At 35.8% G+C, this 18,308-nt stretch overlaps 1 protein-coding gene across 10 annotated transcripts in view; it reads left to right on the plus strand.

Moving 5' to 3' along the window:
- RABGAP1L (RAB GTPase activating protein 1 like) overlaps nucleotides 1-18,308 on the plus strand; it is a 716,515-nt gene that overhangs the window by 105,892 nt on the left and 592,315 nt on the right. For 8 of the 10 annotated variants that reach the window (XM_074222075.1, XM_074222079.1, XM_074222077.1 and 5 more), the window contains 2 exons: nucleotides 7,567-7,747; nucleotides 9,808-9,997. In XM_074222075.1, coding sequence (XP_074078176.1) covers nucleotides 7,610-7,747; nucleotides 9,808-9,997 — 328 coding nt within the window. In that variant the 5' untranslated portion in view covers nucleotides 7,567-7,609. Of the gene's footprint in view, nucleotides 1-7,566; nucleotides 7,748-7,781; nucleotides 7,959-9,807; nucleotides 9,998-18,308 lie in introns of those variants that run through there. The other 2 variants (XM_074222080.1, XM_074222081.1) reach the window with 2 other exon arrangements.

Genomic DNA, 18,308 nt, shown 5'->3' on the forward strand with positions numbered 1-18,308 from the left:
TGAAAATGAGTTACTTTATTTTCAAAGGTAATTAAAATTGTAAAAACAGTAATCCTTAATTTTTACTTTGAATTCTTTTCTTGTCTTTATGATTTAGTGATTCAGCACATAGGTCAGTATCTTCACTCAGGCAGGGCACTCTTTTTCTACTTTTGTAAACACTTTGGTATTCATTATATAATCTTGGACAAAGCCCTTCTTGTGAAATCTTGTATACATGTTAGAGTTACAGTGTGTTTTAACGGAAACTCAAATCAGTAGACACAGATTTGTATTTGGAACTCTTTTGTTTCTTAAAAATCAGTCTCTATGGTAGAAGGTTGTGGAAAACCACCTGCTTCTTTGATAAAAGTTTTATTTTTCCTGTTTTATATTTTTTCTCCCATAAATATCACTTGGAATTATTTATCTGGAAAGACTCTGAAGTAGCAGATATATATCTTATTTTCTTCCTTCCTAATTGTATCAACTTGAATAAGGTCTAGTGTCCTGAAGTCAGTTTCAATTCACAGATTTCTTAACCCTCTAAAATTAAAGTGATAATGAAAGGAGAAAGTGGTTTTGTAACAGTTTATTAGCATTCTCCCTAATTGCTGTATATACTGTAAAGCCTTTGCATACAACCATGCAATAAAACAAACTCCTGACTCTGAATTTCATGGTCCAACCTCCAGATAGACCACAGGGTCCTCCCTCAGATTTAGGACCACTTGTATTTTATCTCTAGTTGGAACAGACCTTCATCTAATCCAGTCCCCTCATTTTGTAGATGAGGAAACAAGCCCAGAGAGGTCATATGACTTGTCTGAAGTCAATAGGTGACTGAACTGGGCCACAATTTGATTCAAATGTTTATTGAATACCTACTACATGTTAGTTCTGCCCTCAAGGAGTTTATATTCTGATTATCAGATAATGCATATATACAAATAGCTTATAACAGTATAAGGCAGATTATAATCAAAACTATAAGATACAGAGGCTCATGGAGTTGAGAGGAGAGAGAAGTACATGAGAACAAAGAAGACAACCTAAAGAGAGCCTTGATGGATGGATAGGATTTTGATGAGCAGAGATGAATTGGAGTATAGAGGAGTAAATTCTTTTTTTTGAAAGATTTTATTTATTTTGAGTTTTACAATTCGCCCCCCCCCCCCCCCCGTCTTACTTCCCTCTCCCCATCCACCACAGAAAGCAATTTTCCAGTCTTTACATTGTTTCCATGGTATGCATTGATCCAAATTGAATGTGATGAGAAAGAAATCTTATCCTTAAGGAAGAAACATAAAGTATAAGAGATAGCAAGATCAGACAATAAGATTTCAGTTTTCTTTTTTCTAAATTAAAGGTAATAATCCTTGGTCTTTGTTCAAACTCCACAGTTCTTTCTCTGGATACAGATGGTATTCTTCATTGCAGACAGGCCCAAATTGTCCCTGATTGTTGCATTGATGGAATGAGCAAGTCTATTAAGGTTGATCATCACCCCCATGTTGCTCTTAGGGTATACAGTGTTTTTCTGGTTCTGCTCATCTCACTCAGCATCAGTTCATGCATGTCCCTCCAGGCTTCCCTGAATTCCTGTCCCTCCTGGTTTCTAATAGAACAATAGTGTTCCATGACATACATATACCACAGTTTGCTAAGCCATTCCCCAATTGAAGGACATTTACTTGATTTCCAATTCTTTGCCACCACAAACGCTATGAATATTTTTGTTCAAGTGATGTTTTTACCCTTTTTCATCATCTCTTCAGGGTATGGGCCCAGTAGTGGTATTGCTGGATCAAAGGGTATGCACATTTTTGTTGTCCTTTGGGCACAGTTCCAAACTGCTCTCTAGAAACGTTGGATGAGTTCACAGCTCCACCAGCAATGTATTAGTGTCCCAGATTTCCCACATCCCTTCCAATATTGATCATTGTCCTCTCTGGTCATATTGGCCAGTCTGTGAGGTGTTAGGTGGTACTTCGGAGATACTTTAATTTGCATTTCTCTAAGTAATGATTTAGAGCAATTTTTCATATGCCTATGAATCGCTTTGATCTAGAGGAGTAAATTCTTGAAAGGCAGCATGAGTCAGAGTATTCAATTCAGTTGTTTTTCAGTTGTGTCCTACTCTTCCTGACCTCATTTGAGGTTTTCTTGGCAAAGGTACTACATTGGTTTTGCCATTTTATTCTCCAGATATGATAGCTGATATGTGTCTGAGGCTGGATTTGAACTCAGGAGGATAGGTCTTTCTGGTTCCAGTCCTGGTACTCTTTCCACTGCAATACTTAGTTTAAAGCTAAACCCAAGTTTGGAAGTGGTAAAATATGGAGCATCTTTAGAGAATGAATTTTGATTAAATAAAAAGAACAGTCCCGGATATCTGTTGCAATTTAAAAATAATGTAATCCAAAAATTTTTTTGATAGGATATTTTAGTAAAACAAGTTATAGAATGAATGAGCCCCGTGTGAAAGAGGAAGGACTTGTGGTAGATAAGAAATTGCCTCAAATCATTTTTTTTTTAGTTTTCTACTCTGAGTTTTCCCTATATATGCTCTTAGAATCATTCAGTTAAAGGAGAGATAATGAAATAATATTTATGAAGAGATGAGTTAAGGCTATTTTGTTTTGTAATTCTTTTTTTTTTTAGGTTTTTTTTTTTGCAAGGCAAATGGGGTTAAGTGGCTTGCCCAGGGGGTTAAGTGGCTTGCCCAAGGCCACACAGCTAGGTAATTATTAAGTGTCTGAGACCGGATTTGAACCCAGCTGCTCCTGACTTCAAGGCTGGTGCTTTATCCACTGTGCCACCTAGCTGCCCCTGTAATTCTTTATAATTAATTTTGTAATACATTGCTTTCTAGGACCACTTGACTGGATGGTACTTTTCTTTTTGAAAGGTAGTGATTTCCTAGGCAATTTGATCTCAGGAAGTCCTGAGTTCAAATTTGATCTCAGGAAGATGAGTCAGTCTTTCAGATTCTAATCCTGATACTCTATCATTTGAGCCTCCTAGTAGACCAGATAACTATGTAATCAGTGAGAAAAGTGGAAGGCAAAAAAATTATGATTAGAGAGAGGAGTTTCATTAATGAGAATATTGATAGTAGTGGAGTTTGCTATTTGGACAGAGTTGAAGATGCCTGTGAATGGTTGAAATCGGGATGAAGATGGGTGTCATGGGGGTTGAGGTGATTGGTAAATAGGAGGTTGTCAGTTGAACATTGAAGTCACCAAGGATGATGGCAAGGTTGGAAGGAAGTAGGAGGGGAATAAGCATGAATTAAATGTTATGATGTATCTTCAGGTGCTGTTCAAAGGCTTTACAAATATTATTTCATGTGATCCTGATAGTAATCCTATGAGGTAGGTGCTTTTATTTTCATCCACATTTTATAGCAGACAGAGGTTGAGTGTCTTACCTATGGTTATACAGCTAAGAGGTGTCTGAGATTGAATTTGAACTTGGATCTTCCTTTTTTTTCCCCTCAGTGCTTTTTCCACTATGAAAACTACCTGCTTGGAGAGAAAAACCATAACCCAGGTGCTGGGAGGATATGAATATATGAGTAGAGTAGTATTTTGGAGGGCAGATAATGAGCTTTTTTTTTTTTTTTTAGGTTTTTACAAGGCAAATGGGTTAAGTGGCTTGCCCAAGGCCACACAGCTAGGTAATTATTAAGTGTCTGAGACTGGATCTGAACCCAGGTACTCCTGACTCCAGGGCCGGTGCTTTATCCACTGCGCCACCTAGCTGCCCCAGCTAACAAGCTTTGATGGAATTAAATGATGGGATGATGATGGCCATGTCCTAGCTTTGGTTAATGGATTATCTTCATACTTGGGCCTATTCATTAATGACTTGTTTTGGAATATAGTTGTGTCAGTATGTATTGAGTCTTCTTCCTCATGTAAAGTTTCCATTGTGCTGAGAGTTTATGGGGAAAGTAGCCTGACAAGCCCAAACCTGAGTTTGCCAGTATGGTCAAGTCAGTATTTCCATAGCTTAAGAGATAGTCTCTTGGTCAGAACCTGTATATAGCTCCTGCTGTATTGACACACCCTTCCTTTTGAATAAGAAGAAATACTAAGAGACTCTGGTAAACGGGAGTTAAAATTCTCCTTTTAAAAGACTTGAAACAGTTTCAGAGCCTCAAAGGACCCTGGTGACCAAATGTTGTTTTATTTTTCTGACTGGAATTTCTTCCTCAGAAATGCTAAGGCAAAGATTTTTGTTCTTCTTGATATTTTGAAACTGCTGCTAGTTTTTTTTCTCTTTGTTATCCATAGTAATGCTTTTTTTTCCATTTTGTAATGGTTCAACTGTACTCATTTCTAGACTTCCTCCAAACTGGACTGTTATCCTATCCAAACTTTGACTCATACTTAGGTTTTTTAGGTTACCAAGTTACTATTTTAGTTCAAGAGCTCCTTAGAAAATGAGTGGATATGAATCTACCACAGAAACTGAAAGCAAAAAAACTGATGTCATTTTGTTTGACTCAAAAGGGAGCTTCACATTTTATACTCTGATTTTACGTGTTTAAATGCATTTAATTATGTTGTAAGAATAGTACTTTTTGTTAGAGACTTGCTGAATGCTGCTATCCTAGTTTCTACTTTGTAGAATTGCAACTTTAATCATTCTAATGACATTTGAATTTAGAGTTTATCACTGAGTATTTCAAATATCTGCTCATTTTACAAAATTAGGTGGCACACATACACTAGCTCAAGGGTTGGTTTAGGTCTGGTTCATTGCAGTTAAAATCATTTACATAGTATCTAGTAGATTCTGGGAAAGGAGATAAACAGGAGAAATATAGATCTTAATTTGTTAATTTAATCAAAACTTATAGTGCTCTGAAATGTATATCTTAAATCTTAATAATGGATTGAAATGGAATCTCCTCCCTGTAGACAGTTCGCAGATAATAGTCAGCATTCATATAGTTAGTTTTCAGTCTTTATCACTTTATTGGTCATTAGGTCAACAAATAAGAAGAGGGCTGTCACACTTAAGGAAAAAATTACAAGTGTTGGTACAGTGTTGAACTTCTGAAGGGTCAGTACAGAATGATTGCATTGAATGGAGTGAATGAATATCAGGCACTGTTTTGATTCTTCTGATTTAGCTCAGTTTGAAAAAGCTTCTGGTTGTGCTACAACATCTTAGAAGTAGAAAGGGACCTTAGCAGGTTTTCTAGTTGAGATGGCTCCACCTTTGGAGGAATTACTAATTCAGTTGACTTCTTTTTTGTTTTTGATTTTCTGTAAGATAGTGGGGTTAAGTGACTTGTCCAAGGTCACCTAGCTAGTTATTAGGTATGTGTCTGAGGCTGGATTTGAACTCAGTTTCTCCTGATTTCAGGGTTGTTCTCTATCCCCTGTACTACCTAGCTGCCCCTCCAATTGACTTCTTAAAAAGATTATGTAGGTGAATTAAATTTAAACATATTATCAATGAATATATTAATTAGAAATTCAATCAAAAGTAGATTGTTGAAGTGAATATTTGAGAAGTCAATTATAATTTTAAAATGATGATTTTAATTTTTATTGGAACAGAAAGAATTCTAAGTTGATTTTCACTTCTAGCCCTTTCATGTCCTTATGAATGCCCTACTCCACTAATTTGACATGGTCTGAAAGTGATGGCTTGGTTCTTGTTACTAGCACAGTGTCTAGCACCTAATGGGTGCTTAAATTGTTGGCTGGAATGAAAGCTATTGCCAACAAAGCAAATGCTCTGGTATATGATACATAGTTTGTCTGCCATAATCATACCAAATAAAATCATGAGTCTTTTGAAGTATATCATTTTGTACCTCTTTAAAAGCTATAGAATTTTACTGTGACTTTTGGTCCTGATTATCCTGATTAACTGTAGAAATTTCATCTAAATACCTTCTGACTACCCACTTGTAATCTCTTCTCTCTTTTTCCTCCATCATCCTCTCTGCTCTCCTTTCTTCCCTTCTCCCTTTTTCTCCTTGACTCCTGCCCTCCCTATACATCAGGGGTTAGTTACTTTGTCAAAAAACAAAATAAGGATTAGTCTGGAATCATATGGTCTTGATGATGACATTCTGGCTCTTTGTGGTAATTGCTTTTTTTTTCCAGATAATCACTAGTCATTCCGTGATTAATGTATTCTGGAATTTATCAAGAATTTGTCAGATTTCTGGTCTGTAGTGTGTAGTCTTCAGCTTTGAAAGCTGAAATGGGGCAACTCTTATCCTTCCCTATTCCTGTAGCATCTCATGGGGTTTCCGTTACCTTTCACAGATCATTGATACTGGCTAAGCAGTCAGGGCTGCCCATTATAGAAGTGCAGAACAGCTTAGTATATCAGTCAGATAATTAGCAAGTTTTTATTAAATGCTTATTGTGTACTAGCTACTATATTTAAGCTCTGGGCATATGAAGAAAGGCAAAACAGCCCGGCCTTCAAGGAGTATTGTATTCTAATGAAGAAAACCTGTAAATAGCTGGGCAAATAGAAGATAAAATACAGAACAGATGAATGAATTCTAAAAGGAGAGGTTGTTAATAGTTGAAGAAACTAGAAGTCTCCTATAGAAGGTGGATTTTGAGTTGATTTTTGATGGAAGAAGTCAAGGAAATTAAGAGGCAGAGATGATGGGACAGAGTTTGTGTGTGGCATGGTAGACATTCAGTATGAAAATAGGGATACAAGAGGTGAAGTAATATCTTTTAAAAAACTGTAACTAGGCCAGCATATCTACATGATAGAATATCTCATGCCACTTACATTCTTTTAGGGAGGGGAGCGAAGGAAGGGAGGGAAATGAGGTATACAAAAAAATATAGAGGAAATGATGATTATTCTATCCTTGTCTTCTTCCCCTTCCCCAGCAAAAGAATGGCAGACTCACTAGACTGTGCAATTTGAACTTCTTCCCTGACAAAATACTCTCCGTTTTGCAAATACAAATAATTTGACTGCAACTTGGTTTCCTATATGATTGTCATTTGAGGCATTTTTTTAAAATAATTAGTATTTGGGAAGGACACAAGGTTTGAAGTGGTTATAATTTTATTCTAAGTTTAAAAAAACCTTCATTGACCTAGAAAAATCACTTTGTGATCTAACAAACTTTTGTACTTAGAGGAAGAATGTTATCTGAAACATCCAAATTCAGTTAGTAAAATTCTTTCAGGGTTTTTTTCCCTTGATTCTTCTCATATCTCCTTGCTCCTTTCTCCCTTCCCCAAAGTTATTTCTTTTTACCTTTTATTAAAAAGAGAACCAATATTTCTATTGAAAATTTAGTGATTTTAAAATAATTTGCACAATCTATTTAATTTACATTTGGATGGAGTTTGTGTTGTTTTTCAGGAAATAATATGATTCTGGTAGTCTGGAGACTCAGGGTGAAAAGGATATGTTTCCTTTGTACATAGCTCAATTTGAACAGACAGTCTAGGTAGCCTTAAGTTAATTATCTAGCCAGTAGCATTCTTGTTTATATGAACTTTTTTTTTAAAGACTAGGGGTTATTTAAAAACTTTCCAAAATGTTTTAACTAGCAGTATTGTTTTCTCTTTGTAGTTCTGGCTAGGTGAATGTGGCAAGAGAAATCTACAGTCCTGAAATGGAGGTCAGAGCTTCATTACAGAAGGTTAGTGGGTCATCTGATTCTGTGGCCACACTAAATAGTGAAGAATTTGTTTTGGTACCTCAACATGCAGATGATACCTGTATAAAAGATGATGAAAAACCTCAACTAAAGGTATATTTTCTTTTCCTCAAATGACTTTTATTTATTCTACATATTCTACATAGTGTTTAAGTAATTGTTTAGAACCAAGTTTGTTCCCCCCTTAACTGTTAATGAGTTCAGAAGACTCCAGTTTACATTTGTTTAAATCAAAGTTGATTTTTTACCAGGTTATCTTTTTTAAACCTTTTGGATTGTGAACTGCCAGATATAGCTGCAAAAGGTAAGATACATAGGGAAGTAGTTGAAATTTTTTCTTTTGACTTTTATAGGAGTTACTGGTTTTCCCATGTTTCTGTTCTTTCATACTTTCCATCTCTGATCCCTCCCCTGCCTTAGAAGTAGTCAAGTACACTGTATGTTTATTTTGGTTCAGTGGGGTTTTACTTTCTTTTTGATTTTTATATCAAGCAAACCTCTTGGTACCTTGGTTCTGTAATAGCAATTGTTCTATTGCTTGGTCTTGTTCCAGTTGCTGTAACTTGGAGATATACATACATAAACAAACACACACACACACACACACACACACACGTATAGACATATTTGGCAGTATTTTTAGCATCTGAGAGTACTGACGGGGAGATGATTCTGTTTCTTGTACATTTTCAGTGACAAAAAGTAACACAGTTGTAACAATCGAAGTGTTTAGACATAAGAGAACAGTATAATATTCAGCTACATTTTGCTTAGTTGACTGATGTCTAAACACTAATATTAAAAAAAGTGATTTGAATGCCATGAATGTGTTGAGAAATGTAGGACTAAAAAGTTTCAATGGCATTATTCATTACTTTTTCAATTCATTCTTGAGTTGTATTGCTTTGTTTTGGATGGAAGTTGTGAAAGATTTTGGAACAAGTCAAATATTTAAAATAGAAATAGAACCTTTGAATGGAAAACAGGTGCAAATTATTAAATATTGAGTTGACTTCAAAGGAATCATATTTTATTAATTTAATGAAAATAAACTGATTTAATATTTTGATAGTATATTTGGTCCATCTTCTACTATTTTTAATTGTACAGTATAAGTCATTATTTCCCTGAAAACATTTTTGACTGAAACAAGGTGATGGGAGTGAGGTAGGACAAAGTTACATTGACCAAATGATTAGAATGGAGTTTTCAGAAAGTAATTTAGTTATTCCATATTATCATTATTATTGAACAGCATTGTGGCATATTGGACTGATTCTGGAATTAGGGCAGTGTCTCTCCTATTCCACATACTAGCTATGTTGACATGGGAAAATAATTTAATCTCTTGGTGTCTCAGGCACTTCTCTAAGGCTGGAAATGACAGACAATTTCACTTCTCTGCCTTGAAGACTCTGTGAATTGGTAGAGGAAATTGATACATTGAAACCACAGGTCTAAAGCAACAACAACAAAAAGTTGTTGCTCAAAAACAAGGTTTGGTCAGGTTATTTATAATATAAACATTTGCTGAGTACATCTTGTATGTATTGTAATCTTAGCTGCAGAATTTGAAGCTGTTTTGCATAATTGATATTTTAAGATGATCTCAGTTAAGTAATTTAAGAAATCAATAGGACATGAAGAGCTCTTCTTATTAAGTTAAACTATTTTTCATAAGCGATAAGATCTTTGTAAAGGGTAAGTTAATGAATATTATCACAAGTGACAGTGTTTACTTGAACTTCATTGCCTTCTTTCCCTGTTTCATGCAAAAATTATGGAATAGTTGCGTTCCTTAAATTGTGTATATTGTTTTTGTAAATTGAATCACTTTTTAAATGTGGTAGAGGAAACTATAACCCTATAATTTCATGGTGAAACCAGAAGAGAATAAGTACTTTGTCATTTAACTGTTTTTTTTAAATGTTTGAGGTGAGATTTATGTCAAATTAGGTACTGCTTGTGTTCAATTAGTAATATATGATTATTTTAATTTGTTCTTTCAAGTTAAAAATGTTTTGATTTGATTTGTGTCTTTCATGTAGAAGGCATTAATCAATACATATATTGCTTTTATATTTATGTAATATTACTCTAAGTCTATGGACAAGTTTAAAGTTTATTTCTGTATTTTTTTTTTAACTTTACAGATAGTCTCCAATGGAGATGAACAGTTGGAGAAGGCAATGGAAGAGATTTTGAGGGATTCTGAAAAAGGTCAAAACCATCTTCTTGATTGTGAAAGTTTGACTAAGATTTGTGATTATTCATTTACTGATGCTTCAGCCAACCAAGCAAATAGGCCTTCCCTCCAGTTAGTGTTGGATCCTTCTAATACAGGTATTTATTTACTCCTACTGCATAAGCACAATTGGGTAGAGTTGAGAAAGAAATTTCAGAAGAAAGTTGGGAACCAACTATAAATTTAATGTTTGTATTCCCCAAGGACTCATTTTTAGGGGAGTCAGCCTTCATTTTGGTTCTTCCCTTCTCCCTAGCCCCATTCCTAGCTTGTGAATTTGGCAGCTAGTTAACATGTATTAATTTAAAGTAATATGAAAAATATGCTCCAAGATTTCATTAAAAATATTCCTTTGACCCTTTCTAAGATATCACTTTAAATTTGTATTATATTTGAGGAAATGGCTTGTATTAGGCAGTTAGGTATTATGGTGAATAGAACGCTGAGCCAGTCAAGGATGCCTGAGTTCACATATCTCACTTACTAGCTGTGTGACCCTGGGCAAGTCACTTTGCCTTTGCCTCCCTCAACTTTCAACTGAAAAAGGGGTAATAATAACACCAGTCTCCCTGGGTTTTTATGAGGTTTGAATGACATAATATTTGGAAATCAGTTTAATTCCTGGCAGATATTAGGCACTTAACAAGTTGCCCAAAGAATAGGAACAGTTTTTGATAATTTAGGTTATTGTTTAAGATTATCATGCCATGCTGTTGTAAAATTGTAATTTTTATTTATTTAATTGATTGTGACTACATATTTGTTCCTTTCATAGTATTACAAGACTTATTGGAAAATCTTGCCTTACATTTTACAATAGCTAACATACTATTTTGAGTAATTATTTTTCTCTTTTACCCCAACCATATGTCCATTTCTTAGTGATAGATCAGACAAAGGATTCAGAAAAAAGGATAAGAATAATAGGAGATTTGGGATATAGTTTAAATTTTATTTTTTCCAGTTACATGCAAAGATTCATACTTTTGCAGACTTTTGAGGTCCACATTTTTCTCCTGTCTTTCCTTCCCTCCCACCCTTCCCAAGGCAGTTATCAATCTGATATAGGCTCTACATGAACAGTTGTGTTTACCTTATTTCTATATTAGTCATGTTGTGAAAGAAGAATTGGAACCAAATGGGGGAAACCAATAAAGAGAAAGGAAAAAAAAATAAGAAATTTTTAAAAATGAACATAATATGCTATGCTTTTTTTTCCTCTGAGTGTGGATGACATTTTCTGTAAGTTTCTCAGGATTGTCCTTGATCACTGAACTGCTGAGAGGAGTTATTCATCTCATTATATTGCTGTTAATGTGTACAATATTCATTTGGTTCTGTTCACCTCACTCAGCATCAGTCCATTCAAGTCTTTTCTGAAGTCCAACCTCTCTTGATTTCCTACAGAACAATAGTAGTCCATCGCATTCATATACCATAATTTATTCAGCTATTCCCCAGTTGATGGTCTTCCTCTCAATTTCAAATTCTTTGCAAACTTGATGTAGTTTCAAACCAAATGGGCATAAAACCAAATAATTGCTGACTTGTCAGAAATCTCAAGAGACTATCTTCTCTAGTTTCAGCCACAGCACAATCTCAGCTATTATATCCCAGTTTGGTTTTGCAGATTAGGACTACTGGGTTAAAACCACTAGATTAAAGATTTCAGTTCATTTTAAGAAAATATTTCCTAACAGTTGGAGCTATCCAAAAAAATTGTGCCTCATGTAGCAAGATGGAAAATGGTAGAATGTGGTAGGATTTAAGTCCATATCTATTTTGTTCCATATTTAGTCCAGACCATGTCTTGGGTGCTATCATTTTATCATTTATATGTGTGAATTTGTGTGTAAATGTACATATGTATGTCCTAGGAATATTGGGAACAATTAAACCCTTTGACTTTTTTTTTAAAGAGTTATTTTTGTCATCTCTTTTTTAAATGAACTATTTCAAGAACTACGACTCCACCAATACCTAGACTGAATACACTTCTCTTGAAAAAAGAAAAACAATGAAGCCATTCTATATATATTTGACACTCTATATATTTTGTCCTGCCTCTTTGATATGGGAATCTTAGTATCATAAATTTAGAAATGGAAGGGATTTTAGTGGTTCTTTGTATCAATTTCTTCCTTTGAGAACTGACCTTTTGAAGCTCTCAGAAGTTGTCAAAGTATTTGACAATGTATAATGTATAGTACTCATTGTATATTATATTCTGTTAGTTCTGTTTATTTTTCTTCATTAGTTCATACTTTTCCCCATGTTTCTAGGAATTTCACATATTTGACATTATTGCTTAATGATCTGTTTTAAATCAATGAAAACAAATTTATTAAACTCTATATTCATATATCAAACTGCTAGGTAGCGCAGTGAATAGAGTACTAGATCTGAAGTCAGGAAGACTCATCTTCCTGAATTCAAACCTGCCAGACATTTTTTAGCTATGTGACCCTGGGAAAGTTACTTCACCTCGTTTGCTTCAGTTTCCTTATTTGTAAAATCAACTGAGGAAGGAAATGGCAAACAGCTCCAGTGTCTTTGTCAGAAAATCCCAAATGGTATCACGAAGAGTCGAAGTGATTGAAATGACTGAACGACAACAAGCAATATTCATATATCACAATTTACTCAACCATATCCCAATCTACAGACTTTGTCTCCAAGTCTTTGCTATTATACATAAGGTTGTTATGATAATTTTGATATTAATTGGAATATTGAATGATGTCCACCAGGGCTAGGCTAATGGGGAGTAGAGGGAAGTACTGCTGTCTCTAGGTTTCTTGAACCTGCCAAACTTGCAGTGGCACATGGTCAGCAGTTGGTGTTGATGACAGTGAGTTTAGCAAATGGAAATATGCAATTAAAAATTATGAGTTAAGGATGAATTAGGCTGCTTGGTAGAAGAATGGATAGGATTTTTAGGCCTGTATTCAAGAAGACTTGGAAACAAATCTGGTCTCAGGTACTTAACATTTGTGTGACCCTGCTAATGCTAGCATCTATCTCATGGGATTGTTCTGGCATAAAATGAGACAATATTTGTAAAGCACTTTGCAAATCTTAAAGTGTTATATAAATTCTAACTTATTGCTATTACATCTTAGCATCAATAGATAGTTATTGGAATTTAATGAATAGGGAAGTGACATGATCAGATTCTTGATTTATAAATGTCATTTTGGCAGGTAGTAAAGAGTATATTTTAGTGGGAAAAACTTAAAGGCATGGAGAACAATTAGAGAACAATTAAAATAATCCATCTTGGAGATGATGAGGGCCTGAATGAGGATGGTGACTATTTGACTAGAGAAGAGGTGATGGATGTGAGAGATGGGTGGAAGTAGAAAGGACAATCTGTGGCAATTGATTGGATATATGGAGTGAGGGGAGAGTGAGGAGTTGAGGATAATGCAAAGGTATAAACTTAGATTATAGAAGTATGTTGATGCTCAATAGGCATGTTCAGAAGAGGAGTCATTTTTGGGGACAAGGGTCGCATAATGACATCAGCAGTGAAGGTGCCAAACTGCTGGTGTTGGTTCATTATGTTCAAAGCCTTCTGTGCCATTGAGAAATAAAAAGGAGAGGCAAGGTAGCAACTTACTTTGGGGTACCATAGAGATTAAATTCAGGATAACAGATGCCAGGGTTGGTGGGCTTTTGCCTGTACATCTGCTTGGGTTGAGGTTAGTTTCTATAACTCCAAGAGCCTGTGACCTGGGACAACAGTCAGGTGGTCAGTAGTTTAAGGGACGAGTTAAGCTTTAATGGAAGTATTGGGGGGGGTGGTAAGAGTAGAGGAAAGTCTTCCTATAGAAGTTATTGCTTGAGCTGTGAAGAGAGAAATTTTGTTAGGGATGAGGAAAGAATACATCTGGGCAATAATTTATTTGACCAGATCACAGAGTGCAGAAAAGGGAGTAATATCCAGTCTGTCTGGAAAGATGGGTTGGGACCAGATTGTGAAGGGCTTTAGATACTAAACAGAGGAATTTATATTTGATCTTAGAGGTAATCAGGAGCCCCTAGAGTTGATTAAGTAAGGGAATTGTATGGTCATATTTAAGGAAAATTACTTGGTAAACATTAAAGGCTCTCTCCTTTCTGATTACAACCAACCTTTCCAGCCTAATTTCCAGAGCCCCATGCACAGTCTCTCCACTGTAGTGCTTTAAATTTGTGTTTCTATCTCCCATCCACCCCTGCATTGGATCTTCTGGGCCTGTGCTGTAGATCCTCATTTTTTCTTCCTGTGAAAATCCTTCTTCTTTGTGGCTGTATGGCACTTGGGTACTGTTTTCTCAATGAAAATTTCCCTAGTTCCTTGAATATACTCTCTGCCTTGTCAACATTTCCCAGAACTGTGATTTTCAAACTCTTCTTGGTCATAAACCTCTATCAAGAATTTTTTTCCTTAGTACTTAAGCTAAGGGTGGAGAATTGGAGAATTAATGGGCAGCTGACTAGCTACTTGTGTGGGCTCATTTCAGAGTTAGGTTGTAATTCCCTGCAGAGGCTGACATTTGGATCTGGCTCAGAAAGAAGGAGGTTTGGGGACTTGCACATTTGGAGGGAGGGGGTAAAAATGGGGAAGTGTGAAGAGTAAGTGTGATTGTGTTGGAAACAGTTCCTATGATTGACTGTCTTGGCAGGATTAGATGCTGCCCACCTTCCTGTGCTATGATTGGTTGATTCCTATTTAGGAATCATGCTATGCCTTCCGGGGTGGCCTCATTTCAGAAGCCAGTGATCTAGAACTCTGTCTCAATATCTACCTCATGTTCTACGTGTGTGTGTGTGTGTGTGTGTGTGTGTGTGTGTGTGTATATGTATATATATGTATGTATTTTCCATCTCCTACTTGATCATAAATCCTTCATGGAAGATCTTTAGTTTTTCATATTCATATCTCTAGTACTGAGCAAAGTGCTTTGCATATTGTGAATGCTTAATAAATGTAAATTGACTTGCCTACTTCTTAGCCACAGAGCCTCATATTCAGGCATGAATATGGCGAACACTTTAGGTGGGAACATTACCAAAAAAACTTGAGATACTGTAGACCTAAGGGTTTTTAAAGAGCCCCAATATGGTTAGTTGATTCACCTGCTTATACTTGGCAGTAGTTAGAAAAGCTACAAAAGCTGATTTTTTTGGAGCAGAAGAAACAAAAGGAGACAGGGAGGGATAAAAGGAAGAAAAGTGAAGAGGAAAAAAGTACAAACAGCAAGTGACTGAGAGAAGCAGATTTAGATGGTAAGGACAGTGAGAAGCAGACTGAGCAGGACAGGCATGAGAGGGAGAAAAGAACATATAGGAGTCGTCGACATTCAAGTTAATAAACTCATAAGGTATCCTTGTATTGAAACATAATATAGCTATGAATATTCATAGCAATGACTGTGAGTCCTCATCAAGAGAAGTATGTTCAGTTTACTAAAGAAGGGAAATTTTGGCTATATTTCTGTCAAGATATGTTTTGAAAGTTTGTTTTTTGATGATTTCAATTAACACACTCTCTCTCCCACATCCCTCAACTTTCTTGCATCTTATCTCTCTCTATTCTCCTCCCCATATTGTGCTATATAAATGAGGTATTCATGATATTACTGAGATTTTCTTTGAATCTTCCCTATTGTCTAGTACATTATACTGTACATAGGAATTTGATAAATGTCTGTTGAATTATATTATATCTCAATAATATAATTTTTTTTTTTTTGCAAGGCAAATGGGGTTAAGTGGCTTGCCCAAGGCCACATAACTAAGGTAATTATTTAAGGGTCTGAGGTCAGATTTGAACTCAGGTACTCCTGACTCCAGGGCCGGTGCTTTATCCACAGCACCACCTAGCCATCCCAATATAATTGTTTTTACAATCAGCTCTCTTTTCTCTTTCTTTGTCTTCTGACCCCCCCCCCCACATTTTGCACACGTGCGCGTGCGCACACACACACACACACACACACACGTTTCTGTATGACAAGGATGAAAGTGAGCACGATAAAGAATAGGTATGAGTCAGGTTGTTTGGGAAAACACACACAAATGATAAAAATAGTTTACATGCTGGGAGCTCCATCTGGCTTACATGAAATTTTTTTCTTGTGTTGTTATTCTTTCCCAGTATACAGTTGCCTCTTTTATTTTGGTAGATATAGAATAAAGAATTTGGTATTGTAATTTATGGAAATTCCATTTTAAATCTGAAGCAGACAAGATAAAAAGGTTTTTAAAAAAAACTTTTGCATAGGAAACACCTTTCTGTTTCAGTTTCAGTTTGTAAGAATAAGATCCTTTTCTGTACTGACCATCTACCAGTGCTCTTGCTGTTTGATTAGTATGTAATTTTCTCTTAAATTTTCCAAACATTTATTACATATGTACCACGAAATAAACATTGAGGACCCAGTTATGAAATGATTGTTTGTTGTTGATGAGTCTGGGCAAGGCAAAGCAGGCTACAGAACCATTTATTAATCTCTTATTATGTTTCAGATACTATGACTGAGAATATAAGCAAAAGGAGGCTAGGTGGTGCTGCTGCAAGGAGCTAGCATTCTACTAGAAGAGAAAGCCTAAAAGGAGGTTCTGACAGGAGGGAAAAAACACACCCTGAGAAGGCATGAGGCCAAAAGCTGTAGAGTCAGACCCATAGCTAGGAGGGGAATGAAGAAATGGAGGGGCTCTCATTGATGGGAGTTGGGGGTTGATCCACTAGATAGATGAGAAGGTCCCAGGGGATCTTGAGGGAAGTTCCAGAGTGAAAAGATCATTGAGTTAAAGTGGTGAAGTCTAGGAGAATCAAAAACAGAGATGAGGAAACTGAATCCAGTCTTGGGTCAGAAAATCCAGTAAACATAAAAACTTGAAATAGGATTAATAAGGTATTATTTACTAAGAATTGAGATTTAGGATCTTTTACCTTCACAAAATTGTTGAAGGCATCAATTCTGAGTCAGAAAGAAGTTCTGCTTCTAGGAAACTGAGAATTTCATCAAATTTTAATTTAGTAATATCAACTTTTGTGAATGAATTTTTATGCCTTAGGCAACAAGGAAATTACCCAGTGGTTCAATTACTAGTTTTCAAGGCCAATCAAATCCCTAGAATGACCTTAATTCCTTTGAAAGGATACTGAATTATTCCAAGAAAAGCAAATTTAATTCCTATCACACAGTCATTACCCTTAAAGAGCTTATAGTATAGTAATGGGGAGACATATTTATAAAAATAACTCTTAAGATTGTGAAATAAATGCAAAGGAAAGATTGAGAACAAGTACCATGAAAAATGCAAGGACAAAACTGTTTTCCGTTAAGAAGAATCAGACTAGTTTCTATTAAGAACAGGGTCACTAGGTAGATGAAGAGGTGGGGGAGGTATTCAAGTGATTTGAAAATGGGACAAGGGAGCATCATGAACAAGGGCCCAGAGAGAGATCAAAGAGGAAAGAATGGCCAAATATAAGAAACAGTGAATGTTGTGTTTTGGCTGGAACATAGAATTTTTAAAGAGGAAGCTTGGATAAAAAGTTGGTTGAAACCAAGTTGTTATGGGTCTTGAATGCCACGCTGAGTACCTTATTTGATAAAATAAGTGTTGGGAAACATTGAGAGTTAGGGAATTACTTGAGACATGCATTAAAAACATGAATAGCATGAAGGGCTGATAGGAAGGGGAGACCCTGAGAGGCAAGGGGCACCAAGAAGGAGATTCTTTCTTTTTCTTTTTTCTTTATTGATATTTTATTTTATTTTTCCAGTTACATATCATGAAAATTTTTTCAACATTCATCCACTTGCATATTTTTCTATCCTTCTTCCTTCCCCCCCCCCCTTTTAGTGGCATACAGTCTAGGAAAAGTTGTATTTGTACATTTGTGTTTAATATGTTTACATATTGGTCATTTTGTGAATGAGGAATTAGGTCTAAGGGAAAACATAAGAGGGCTAGGAAAAACATAAGAGGAGTTTTAAAAAACTGAACATAGTGTCTCTTCAGATTCTGTGGTTCTTCGTTTTTTTGTTTTTTCCCCTTCTGGCTGTGAATGAAGTTGCCCATCTCAGGGTTGTCCTAGATCTCTGTACTGCTGAGAGGAGCTGTGACAGTCATAGTTGATCAACTCAATGTTGTTGCTAATATATACAATGTTCCCTTGGTTCTGCTTCCTTCACTTCATTCCATGCTTCTTCTTTTTTTTTTTTTTTAGGTTTTTTTTGGTTGTTTTTGGCAAGGCAAACGGGGTTAAGTGACTTGCCCAAGGCCACACAACTAGGTAATTATTAAGTGTCTGAGACCGGAATTGAACCCAGGTACTCCTGACTCCAAGGCTGGTGCTTTATCCACTATACCACCTAGCCGCCCCTCCATGCTTCTTTAAAGTCCGAC

This window comes from Macrotis lagotis, chromosome 2 (genome assembly GCF_037893015.1).
Source record: "Macrotis lagotis isolate mMagLag1 chromosome 2, bilby.v1.9.chrom.fasta, whole genome shotgun sequence".
Taxonomy (NCBI): domain Eukaryota; kingdom Metazoa; phylum Chordata; class Mammalia; order Peramelemorphia; family Peramelidae; genus Macrotis; species Macrotis lagotis.